Source organism: Alosa alosa, chromosome 23 (genome assembly GCF_017589495.1).
Source record: "Alosa alosa isolate M-15738 ecotype Scorff River chromosome 23, AALO_Geno_1.1, whole genome shotgun sequence".
NCBI classification, from domain to species: Eukaryota; Metazoa; Chordata; class Actinopteri; order Clupeiformes; family Clupeidae; genus Alosa; species Alosa alosa.
In genome coordinates this window covers 16,461,534-16,474,729 of record NC_063211.1, presented here as the reverse complement: position 1 = coordinate 16,474,729, position 13,196 = coordinate 16,461,534, and the positions used below count along the sequence as shown (strand labels likewise).

The 13,196-nt window shown below is 43.4% G+C and overlaps 1 protein-coding gene across 1 annotated transcript; it reads left to right on the top strand.

The window, feature by feature from the left end:
* Nucleotides 1-2,427: 2,427 nt before the first annotated feature.
* Nucleotides 2,428-4,327, top strand: cdk5r2a (cyclin-dependent kinase 5, regulatory subunit 2a (p39)). The gene has a single exon (XM_048235519.1). It carries the CDS (start codon nt 2,728-2,730, stop codon nt 3,667-3,669), a length of 942 nt encoding a protein of 313 aa, XP_048091476.1. The 5' UTR covers nt 2,428-2,727; the 3' UTR covers nt 3,670-4,327.
* The last annotated feature ends 8,869 nt before the right edge of the window (nt 4,328-13,196 follow it).

The window sequence follows — 13,196 nt, the reverse complement described above, 5'->3', positions numbered from 1 at the left end:
TCCTGAGAACAAGGGCAAGGTTGTTCCTATCAAAAAATGTGGGCCTTTTTGTGCTGTGCATGGAGAACTGAAGCTATTGCATCCTGGGACATGGGAAGAGGAGTTGCATAGGCTACTTTATATGTCCACAAGGCATTGATATCATGTGTGCTCTACCAAAGCAGATTGCATTGCCTTACCCTTTTGGTTGGGCAGCTGAAACAAAGCTTATAGGTCTTACCTTGGTGAAAAAAGTGGCTTGTTTTTACAGGCAAATAAAATTAAACATGGAGTACTCACAAGTCCAACCATGGAATCTGCTCGCTAGCCAATCAGATATGGACTGAGGAATAAAGGAATCTCCACATAAACCTCAAGCTCACCTCCCTGGGAAGGAAAGAAAAAAAAGATCGTTTGGATTGTTGCCAAGTCCGTTGAAATCGTGTCAGTATAAACAACATCGCATAAGATGCTCTCAGGACCCTGAGAGACTACTGCTACTACTGCCAATAAGGGTTTTAAGGGTAATGTTTAGAGGAAAGGTCTGCTGAGATGGCAACACTGCCACCATGCAGTGAAGCAAAATTAAGTTCATAAAAGGCACAGTTTCTGAGAACTGAAGAGAACACAGACACACAAACACACATGCACATTCACACAAATCCACATGCACATTCACGCACACACACACACACACACACACACACACACACACACACACACACACATGGACTGAGGGAGGACCAAAAGTCTTATGGCTTTGCAAAGCAACATGTTAATGAATGTAATGAACTGTATTGACATTCCTGGTGTCTCGTTTAGAGCAAGAAGCCAACTTTCTGAATGTAAGAATCATTCAGGCTCTGGTGTGGAGAGGGACTAGCTTGTGTGCCGCCTGTCTTCTCTGTATTGGCATCCATGGAAAACAGCCTTGGCTTTATCAGGGTTGAGTTGTGTTACCAAAGATTATGTCGGTCAGGATGAAGGAGGTGAATTTCTAGATTTGGGAATGTGCCTGTTCTTCTTGTTCCTTGTACGTTATTAAGATCTTTTGGTGTGGCCTATGTGCTTATATGGGTGTAATTTGTTTTGGGTGGCTGAAATGATGACAAATATATCAAGATCACATCAGCTGTTTTTCTTTCTTGCTGCAGCCACTCCCCATCTCCCCCAAAATATCTTCTGAAAAAAATAAACAAAAATTTGGCTTACACTGCTGCGGACAAGCTGTGCCCATGCAACTACATTGTAGAATGCTGCAGCCTGCTGTTCAGTTGAGTGTGGTGCAGCAAATAGGACAGAAACAATGCTTTCTCTCTTAAACTGTGATGCTGTTCATGTTTACTTAACATCCAAGTGTTTGCAAGTTGAAAAGTGGAATTACTGTTGCATCACCTCTGTTTTTGTTCTGACGTCTTATTCTTATGATTTATTCAGCATATATTGCAAAAAAAACACATATATTACTAGGTCCACATGCCACCATTTTATGTGTAACTTGAGTGGATGAATGGTCTTCGCAACAGATGGTTCATGTGTTGCAGCAGGCAACCCTTGAATTTAGAGTAAATGTTGTAAGAGAGGTGCAGTCACGATTTGTACCACTAGGTGGAGAAATACTATTGTGAGAAGCACAAGAGACACAGGCACCTTTCCCCTACATATCTTTCAATGTATAAAATGTTGTTGAAGAAGCTGCTTTTGATTTGTCAATCAGTGATTTTTTTTAGATAAAAAAACTATTCAAAAACTTGTTTAACAACACATCTTTCTTGCATCTTTCTTGCATGTTACCCCCCCCCCCCTCATACTTGAATTTGATGGGCTACTGCTTTTAAGCCTACACCGATTAATGTAAGGTTTGATTGCTTAAGTGCTGCAAACACGTTGATTTACATCAGGTGTCCATCATTACAGTAAAGTAGGCTAGTCTAAACAAAGGATGAGAGGGACTGTCTGAGGCAGCCGTGGCCTACTGGTTAGCACTTCGGACCTGTAACAGGAGGCACGGCTGAAGTGCCCTTGAGCAAGGCACCTAACCCCTCACTACTCCCCGAGCACCGCTGTTGATGCAGGCAGCTCACTGCGCCGGGATTGGTGTGTACTTCACCTCACTGTGTATACACTGTGTGCTGTGTGTGTTTCACTAATTCATGGATTGGGATAAATGCAGAGACCAAATTTCCCTCACGGGATCAAAAGAGTATATATACTTATACTTATACTTAAACAAACGCGTCATATAGAATATTAAATGTTGTTTCCCTTTACTATTGCAAAATCCACAAATACATCGGCAACCATGAGTAAAAATAGAAAACTTAAACTCACCGTATCACCCTTTACCTCAGCTTGGGTAGACCATGCTCATTTTGAGGCGCTGTGGTAGGTGGAGAGGACTGTCCATCATCTCATCGTGAGCAGGTTGGTAGAATGGAGGGGGCTAATCTCGGTTTACAGGTTTACAGCCACTGCATTTTTTGCCTGGCTACAAATCTCTGGCCCTGCCCATTCCATGCGCTCAGCTCTGCGAGTTCAGTAGGGTGCTGCCGCAGGAGGACTTAACGCGTCGCATACGGACATAGACCTGTGCGCCAAACCGCTTCAACCGCTATATCACACACACCGTAACCATCAATGGACGTGGATCTGTGATTTTCAACCGCACCGTTCCAGCGCAGTCCCCGGGACGCAAGGCGAGGCACAGCATTCCGTTAGGCCGGTGCGTGTTGGTCTCCGACAGAAGAGATGGGCACGGTGCTGTCGATCTCCCCCACCTCAAGGAAGGGGGGTGTCCTGGATGAAAAGCCCGATGCGGGACATGCGGCAAGTGGAAAAACAGAGAAAAGTCTAAAGCGCCATTCGGTATTAATATCAGCCCTGACGTGGAAGCGCCTTGTCGCTGCCTCGGCAAAGAAAAAGAGTGCCAAGAAAGTGAACCCGAACCCTCCCATCACTCAGGCCAACAACCCAGTGGACCAACTGAACAGCGAAAATCTCAAGAAATCTCAGCAATCGGGGTCGGAGCGCAAAGCATCCAAGCCAGGACCACTCGCCGTGCCTGTACCGACGGTACCTGACCAAAGCCGACGGGGCAATCAGACGCAGACCGTCCAACAAAATGCCAAGCAGCTGATCGCGGTCCAAAAGCAGCCCAGCAGTCGTTCACTCATCTCTCCCAGAAGGGTCATTGTCCAGGCATCCACTGGGGAGCTGCTGCGCTGCCTGAGCGAGTTTATGTGCCGACGGTGCTACAAATTAAAAGAGCTCAGTCCCAACGAGATCATATTGTGGTTCCGAAACGTGGACCGCTCTCTGCTGATTCAAGGGTGGCAGGACCAAGGCTTCATCACACCTGCCAACCTGGTGTTTGTCTACATGCTCTGCAGAGAAGCCGTGACGGAGGACATCTCCACTGAATACGAGCTGCAAGCCACCTTTCTCACTTGCCTCTACCTGGCTTACTCCTACATGGGCAACGAGATATCTTACCCACTCAAGCCTTTCCTGGTGGAGACTAACAAGGAGGTGTTTTGGGAGCGGTCGCTGCGGGTGATTGACAAAATGAGTGCCAAAATGCTGCAGATCAACTCTGACCCGCACTTCTTCACCGAGGTGTTTCAGGACCTGAAAAACGAGGGGGGATCAAAGGACAGTAACGGGAAATGGACAAATAACCTGGACCGTTAAGGTGAACATCATCCAGGGGAGAGAGAGAAAGAGAGAAGCTATTTGATACCTCTCCGAACCCCGTCCTTTGAGAGGGGATTGAATGTAAGCACCGGCGGTTGACTGTGGAACGGTGCCATGCACCACAGCCGGTATATGAAGAAGGGACTATGGGGGCCCGCTTCACCCCTGAGAGATTTTCTCCATGTTGTTACATGTGTATAATAAACCACCACGGTGATCCTGTGAATGTCAGACCACCGGAAGCTCTGGGGTTTTAGGGGGATAGCGCTACTGTACTCTTTGCATGCTTACAAAGTATTCTAACTGTATCTCCATCGTGGCTTTTTAAAGAAAAACAAAACGGCTACCTGGTGCAAGGCTTCAAGTGGGGGAAGTGAAGTGTTAGCTAGTATGTCAGTGTTCGGGTAATTTATTTCAGTATTCATTTCTCTTCGTGGCTTGGGGGACAGCGTTTTGACGCCGCTCTCCAAGGTGCTGGCCTAGGCTATGGCATACACAGCACACGTCTACTGTGGCGCCTGAAACTCTCTATCTGAACGTTGAATGTACAATTTTACAACAAAAAAGAATCTTTGCCGTCATATGTGCCAATTGTTATAGTATAAAGCGTAATGTTTTATAATGTACATTTCAGAAATATATCAATACAGCCAAATTCTGGCGTGTTGCAATTTATTTGTCAATTTCAGGTCTATTTAGAAGGTGAACATGTTAATGCAATTAGCTCATTTCAGTGGACTGTCTACTACCTATCTGCCTTTTTTTTTTCTGTTTCTCGTTTTGCACCACTATCATGAAAAGGAAACCATTTTTTAGCATTAGGCTATGCCGCAGTCAGTTATAGTCTAGCCTACTGTTGCGTCAGCGAGCTGCTAAATATTTGAAAATCTAATTCTGAGGTTTTCATAATTCAAAAGCAGGGAGCGCATGTTATATTTATGGCATTATTTTCATTTCTTGGCATACAAGGGGTTCGTTTTGTGGATTCTTTCGTTACTTGGGCCTGTACGCCAGGGCTGGCTTATACCACACAGGGCGCAACAGTGTGTGGTAATGAGGAATGGAATCTTTACGTCATTGTCTTTTGGGCCTCAAAGCAAATTTCTGCTCTGGAAGGAAGCGAAAATATCTCTCTGAAAATGTCCTGGGAGCGATGCTGAACTACTTTACCAACAGGTGACACTCATTTTCAAATGTTGTCACCTGTAGGATCATAAAATAATTGAGGCACAGCAGTGACGTGCTAAAACTGGGACAGATAGCCTATCCAGCATCTATAACGCGTTCAGCTATTCACCACAGATATTTGACATAGGTTAACCTGGTGAACCTGTTGCCTCCACTTCAACAATGCCAAAGCCTAGATTGTCATTGCCGAGGAGTGTATCGTTTCTGTGAAACGAGAGAAACGGTCGTCATATTTAGCCCCGTGTCGTGACCATGTTGTCCTTGGAACATGAGCGCGCTCTCCCGCTGTCGCTGCCCACGGTGCTGAAAATGAAGCCCAGATGCTTGCAAGCGAGAGCCCACGTTATTCATTCTAATCCATATCACAGTATAATTACAGCAATTGTTTAGTGACTCGATTCATTGTGAGCTATTGATATTTATGCCATGTTAGACCCGCAGCATGCCTAGTGGCCAACACGTGTGAGTTAGCCTATGTTCTGTAAATGGCAAGAGGAGGAAAACAATTGAATTGAAGTAGACAACTCAAAAATAGTCCAGGTAACTTCTGTAAAATTGTCAGATAGCCTATGTATAACGTTTATGATAGATCTTTGAAGGGGCTACCAAACTCAAATAGGGTAGGCTGCTACAGAATAATGTGGTTGGATTTAAGACATGCCAACAAGCTAAAGTCATGTTTCGTGTGGTAGGAATTTAAAAATGCATTCAAGCTGAATTTATATGGGGAAAACTGTTCAAATTAACTTTTAAAACGAATCTGTTTAACTTTTAAAACTTGCGTTTCTTAAGTCGCAGTGGTGTAGCCTAGTGCAGATGCTATAGGTTACTATAAAATGGCCTCAGGGAAAGGATGACTCACTGGTGGGGAGTAAGAAGCTGTTGGCTGGAATCAAGAGCAAGAGCCCACAGAATTTGTGAATAAAGCACGTGGGCCGGCTGTTCGCTCTCTTGATTGGCTGGAATTTGCTGCAGTCTGATGGAAGTGTCGCCGTGACGGAGGGCTCTGCAGCGCCGATCGCGCGCCGGGCCATAGGAATTCATATTCTAGGACTGCGAGCCGCATTCCTCCTGTCACTATGGCAACGGCGGATGTGGGGTGCATGAGCAGGATTGCGCGTGGGTATTTTGGAGCGCTGCAGATGTGTGCATGCTGGTAGGCTAGACTTTGCTAAGGAACAGACATGACGCCTCAAGCAGATGTTTAAAAGTAGCCTATAACCAATGCACGAGAAAGAAATACAGCATCCAGAAATACATCTTCTCCTAATCCACTTGTGCCATCAACAATGCTCTTTCAAATAGTCAATAGCCTACTACAGCCCCTGGCCTAATGCACCGGCACAAGCATTTATAGGCTACAAGTGATAGTGAATGAGAGCATAGTTCGATAGGTGATAAAACACGGTTTTCCGCGAACCACACGGATAGCGCTGAATAGTGTTTGAAGCGGATCTCCTTGCCCTTAGCTCATCATTAGGTAAGTCAGTTACATAATTTCGTACCGCATTCGTCGTGTAGCTTAGTCGGTGCGAGCGTGGGCTCACTCTCCGCAGAAACCGCAAGAATGCAAGTTGTCATGGAGACGGTGACCAGGCAGCGGCAGCGAGGAGTCAGAGTGCAGAGGCAAAGACAGGTGGAAACATCAATAATTCATCTTAAATCATGATGGTTGTCCCTATTTTTAGATTTTAACATGTTTTGTACCACACTGGGTAGTGCTGAAATGTAGTCTATCATTTGCGCAGAATCATATAGGCTAATCTTACATAGAATGGGGGTTTGAATCTAAATACTATAGCCTACAGCTGTCTACATCCTGACTTGGGTTCACTGTTTATTTGGCATATCCGGCCATTTAAAGAAAACATAGGCTGCTGTATACAGTAAAAATACCACTTCTCTATACATTTCTCCTAAATTGAGGTGTTACTTGTTGATGAGACTATTTAAGTTTGATATGGTCTCCATGTGCATACTTGCATGATACAATTTAATCTCAGACAGGTTCAAATTTATAATACACTTATAACTCAAAGGCCAGGGAAGGGTCATAAATATGGAAGAGGTTTCAATTCTATTGTCCCCAGTCAGATAAAGGAATGGCTGGCACTTTATGTAATGAACGGTGTTACGTCTTCACAAGCCAGTTGTTGGGGATGAAGACACTAATCAGGTATCACTCGGCCTCTGTCACATCCCCGGATCCCGGATGACTTTCCATGTCCTTGCTGGCCCTTGCTAATATAAGGTACAGGTAGGTAAGGTAAAGTCAGAACATAATCCTGAGATTATCAGGTCAACATCACCGTCATAGCTCCACGTTACAGTAATATATCAGATTGAGGATTGTCATGTTAATCAAGGAGGATGGGTTAATCTTTTCAAATGGAGGATTGCCTGACATGGAGGATCCATGTCATCTTTGAATATGTCAAAGTGCTGAGATGAAGAATGGGTGGGTAGTTAGTTAGAGTGTTTATGTGTTTGTTGCCTAAAGAAAGCCTCTTGAGCGAATAATAATCAAGGCACTTGAGATCAGACTAGACTCACACACACTTACATATTCACATTCACAGGTTTTCTCTGAAAAAGGCATTTGTCTGAATGGCAGCATGCGATGCTCAAAAAACATCATTCAGCATTGTGCCTTTCCAGTTGTGCAAGCTGCCCATGCCATAGGCACTAATGCACACCATACTGTTATAGATGCTTGCATTTTAACTTAGCACTAATAATAAGTTGGATGGGCCATCTCCTCTTTAGCATGGAGGATGTAGAGTTCATGATTTACAAAAGAATTCCAAATTAATTAGTGTTACCACAGGACAGTTTTCCACTTTGCCTCAGTCCATCTTAAATGAGCTGAGACCCAGATAAGACAAAGACAGATATGACATTTCTGGATCATGTCTAAGTATGCTTTTTCTTTGCATGGTAGAGTTCTAACCAGGAGCCTCAAACTGTGTTCATAGACAATGTTACCGGAAGTTTTCCTGAACCCATACAATGATTTTCTTTCCAGAGACAGGTCTGGACAGGCCAGGTCCCAAAGATCACGGCCATACAATTCTGTTTTTCAGCCCTGCCCCATGTTTACAAAGATTTCTATGTTTTTTCTTTGTATTTTAATGATATTATGGCCTGGTTACGCAGACCTTCTCAATTGTAATTGAGAGTGGGTCTGGAAAATGTTCATTGACGTACAACTTCCAGCAGGGGCTTAACTAGCAGTGAAATTAAACTTAAAATGGTGCATTAAACACGTATAGTTTCAGAAGTGCAGCAATCTTGTAAACAAAGGTTTTACTGTAAATGCAGTTGTTTAATCAATTCCAAAGAAATACACATCCATGCCGGATTAGAGACTGTATTTGCGTGGACATTGGAAATGGGCTTCAATGGTCTCTTGGCCAGACGGACCTGCAGAGCAAATCCCAAATTTGCCAAAGGTGTGAATGGGTATTCCCAGGCTAATGATGTGCTATTGGTGATAAAAAATCCCCATATTCTTTGCAATTTCATGTTGAGGAGCATTATTCTTATATTGTTGCATTATTTGCCCACAGGTTTTCACAGAGTGATGAATACCTCTGCATCTAACAGACTCTGCCTCTCTGGGATGCTCTTTTTATACCCAATCATGGTGTCAGTTAACCTAATTAGCAGTGGAATGTTCCTCCTTGTGTTTTCTTTACAATCACACAACTTTTCCAAACTCGAGAGCTTATATTTTCCATGAAATAGTCACATTTGATATGTTGTCTGTCTTTTTTGCAACCAAATTTTGATTTACAAAAATAGCAGATTATCCCACTGTTTTTATCTACATTTTCCACACTTTTTTAGAAACAGAGCTATACACAAGCATACACACAATTCGTCTGGTAGGACCTCCTTTCAAAAGCAAAAGACTGATCTTGTCTGACTCATTGTGTCTGGCCTCAGATCAACACTTTGAATAGTCTTTGCATTGAACAGTCTGATGTTACATAATCATGATTCATCCCATGTATGTAGGACAGACTGTAACTGAGTGCACTGAAATCACGAATGCTTACCAGTCTACGCCACATGAGAAGTACTGGAGGAAGCTGGGTCTACTTAGACAAACCTCCACACTGTAAACATGTGATCAGCTTGAGAGAGAGTCTTAGCCTATGTCTTGTATTGATGCTAATCTATGTAACCAGGTTCAGTTATGTAGGATAACAGACTGAATGAACATTTAGCTTAACACAAGAACTTAGGTCCTCTTGCAGTTATTCATTTGGCAGACGCTTTTATCCAAAGCGACTTACAACAATAGAATAACATTTAAGCTACAGTGCAGAGGAGACCTTAGCTAGGAATTACCACTGCGTCTGTCAATACTAGTGCTAGAGGATAGGAGGGATATCAAAGGGTCAATGGTATGTTTTACTGTAATGTCACTGATGTTTCTGGTGGACGATGCAACAACAACTAGTGCCTTCCATGTAGTATTGCCTGGAAGATGACGTTGGGGGCTTAAAACACCAAACACCGGTGAGCGTCCATCCTATGGATTGTTTTAGAAACATGCCTACGTGTTTTGTTTGTCCTCAGGTTTTGAACTGAGACAGCCTTTGTATGTAATGCATCATCTAGCCCTCTCGTGGAGTAGGCTATTACACTCCCTGCTTCAGAATTCTCCCCGAGTCTGAAAGCTCATCTGTAAAAATGTGGGTAGGGCCAGTTATCTAAAAATTCAGATGAGGTAATCTCATGCCTAGATTGATTTCCTGCACTGTGAATCATTTTGAATTGTTTGTTCTTAATGGGGTGATCTGGCATATTGATATGCAAAGTAAAAAAAAAATAATACAAATAAATGAAAGAATTTGATGACAATAAAATGTAGTTGTAATCCCTCTAAAATCCTGATGTGGGAAAACAATTGTTGCACTAAAACTCCATGCACAAACAGACCCATAAGATATCGGTCCACAAAGGGCATTATTTCTCTCTATTTTAAAACACAGCTACAGGTGTGGCTTTGCCTTGGATGACGGTTATGGCTATTTTCTGCGTGGGCTATAACGGTAGGCTAATCTGTCCTCTGAGATTATTCCAGTTATGTAGCTAGCCCAGGGGCCATGCTCAGCACGGAGAAGCGCTGGCGGCTAATCCTCCAGAGAGAATGAATGGGATTGAGGACTGGACAAGCGAGAGTGCCTCCCTCTGCACTGCTATGGAATACCATTTAATCCCTGTGCATGTCTGCTGCAGCAGAGAGAGACATGACTCCGAAGTGTGAGTCACAGTTTGATTGAACACAAGGAGGATGTTTACACTTTGAAATGTATATGCTCAGATTTAATTTCAAAGTGGGTTAGGGAAGATCACAAACATTTCACAGTTGACTATTATTAAATTAGCTATTAGTATTAAACAAATCATTTACAATAACTAATACACACACACACATTCACATAAGCAGAAGAAAAAATAAATATTTGGTGGTGGTGGTAAAGAATAGAAACTTCTGGAACAACCTTCTTTATTATAAAAAGAAAGTTTTCTGGCTGACAGCACAGCCATATGCTCAAGCCTATCTTTTACATTGCAGGTAACAGTAGAAAGTGAATTGTTGTTCTTTATGAGAGCTTTCCAGTCTCTCTGATGTATACTTTATATAAATGACTGCATTTAGAAATCTCTGTACAAAGCTGCCTCACAAAACAATCTACATATAGGGATTGTAGCATAGTGCATAAGAACCTTAAGTACGTAACCTATGTAAGGTATAGACAGCTCTCAAAAGGTCAAACACTGAGAGACCGAGCCATATGGGTATTGTCTTCGGCAAGGTTGGTCTGCATTTAAATAACTTCTCAATGCTAGGCAACCTAACTTGCATTACCACTTACATTCACAATTGAATGGATGTAAGTAGCAGATTGTTGACAGATGCAACTAGTATTAAATTGCTCTGCATATCTAACCTTATTTTTATGCAGAAGATGACTGCATTCATTTATCCATGGAGGAGACTCACAACAAAAACAAGCCACCCACATGAAGGTTAGGTAATACAAGTGGGGGATGTATTTTTTCTCTCCCTGACAAGTCATGCTCCAGCAGCCTAGAGGCTGATGGTAAATGAAACAGATTCAAAAACAAACTGCAAATGTTTTGGCAGGGTTGGAGACAGTGTAGATATGGTGTGTGTGTGTGTGTGTGTGTGTGTGTGTGTGTGTGTGTGTGTGTGTGTGTGTGTGTGTGTGTGTGTGTGTGTGTGTGTGTGTGTGTGTGTGTGTGTGTGTGTGTGTGTGTGTGTGTGCAGTATTCTGTGCACTGATCTGCATCTCTGAAGCGTGTTTTTGTGCAAGAAAAAAGTCTAACTGTAAGTCACAGTGCCAGGTTTGGTCATGCTGTATATCACAAAGGCAAACATCACTTAAAATGATGTAAGTGGTATTCATAAATTATATAATTTCCCCATTTTTTTGCAATAGCTTACATAAGGCTAGAAATATTCTGGGATTGTCAGAACTTGTATGTACTGCTCATATTGCATAAGACCTGGTTTTTAATTAAAACTGTTCTGATTATTTAAAGTATTTTATGTTGGTTTTTGAAGCATTTGTGCCTGCATTGATTTGAATGTCTGTTGAATGTCTTGTCTGCAGTCATTACTGCAATCACAGGAACTCTGAAGAATGACCTAACCAAATCAAGGCAACATCCATACTGATTATGTTGTTGTATGGGTCCTTATATCCTAACAAGAGTCTCTGCAGATTTCACCCTTTCTTTTCTGAGGCAGCAGCTAACCAGGTATTAGCTAACATACTTGGGCTGCAATGACCAGTAAAAAGGTCCAGTTATAAAAGCTGATGTAGCCAGTCTGCTGAAAGATATTTCTGTAGTATATTCAGCAGAGACACAGTGCTTAGCTTAGATAGTGTGCTTGTTTCCCTGATACCAACAAAATAAATAAAAAAGCCTTGTTACATTCAAAACATATCTTGACAACTGCTGTGCAAAGTCAAAAGGATCAATTCAAATAGTCAGTGTGTGTGAGAGAGTGTGTGTGGGGTTCACATCACGAGAGAGATACACACACACATGTGCTGCGCTTGAGTCTCTACTTGACACTGAACAGTGTGCAGGTGTGGGTGGTTGCATGTCTGTTTGTGTGTGTGTGTGTGTGTGTGTGTGTGTGTGTGTGTGTGTGTGTGTGTGTGTGTGCACTCATGGGATTCTGAATGGTGTGTGTGTGTGTGTGTGTGTGTGTGTGTGTGTGTGTGTGTGTGTGTGTGTGTGTGTGTGCACTCATGGGATTCTGAATGGTGTGTGTGTGTGTGTGTGTACACAGGAAGTGAAGTGGGGTGTTCCATTCTCCCCCGACAGCAGTTTACAGAGATTAGAGCTGCTTTCCTCCCACCTTGCAGAAACCTTTCCAGACTCAAGGCTTACGTAATCCTATGGATCCCACACATGAGACAGACACATCATCAAGCAGTCATCCCAGCAGCACTGCTTCACACACAGGTGAGGTGAGATGCCAGCAGGGGTGTCGGGCCAGCAGATTCTTACATATCACTTTGAAACATGCAGCAGAAGCTGGAACTGGAGTCAGACTCCAAATCAGAACCAAGATCAGAATCAGAATCCAAATTAGAATGAACAGGATCCGAATCAGAACCTGGACCTTAATCAAAATCTGGATCTGAACTTGAACCTGAACCGGCAAGGGCGAACCCCCTCACTGAATCTAAGCAGACATGTGTGAACGTCCTGGCTCTTGAGTTCCCTGTGTAGCTCATCATGTCTCGGCTCTCTGGCAGGGCATTGACAGGCAGACAGATGGAGCGAAGGAGAGAGAGAGGGAGAGAGAGAGAAATGAAAGTGATTCATATCTCTCCATCTCTGCCACTGCTTCCTGAGAAAGAGAGAGGAGTTGCCATGGCAGCCAGCAGAGGCAGAGAGTACAGATGGAGACAAGTGGTGGTGGTGGTGGAGGATGGAGGGAAGGAGGGAGAGAGGGAGCAAGGGAGGGGGGAGGGAGGGATGGTGAGATGTCTGGGAACAGATTGCTGAGATGGAAAGAACAGAACATATTGCATTAAGAGGGGAACACTGGAGACAGAGCTGAAAGGCTCTCGTGCAAAAATGTCTGAGTGAGTATGTGTGTTTGTGAATGTGTGTGTGTGTGTGAGAGAGAGAGGGAGAGAGAGATGTTTGTGTGTAGGTGTGTGGGTGAGAGAGAGATAGACACACAGAGAGAGAAACTGAAACAGTGTGAAAGAGTCTGAGGCTGTAGGTGTTAAAGGGGGTGGGTGCTGGTATGTGTCATGTCTGTGTGTGTG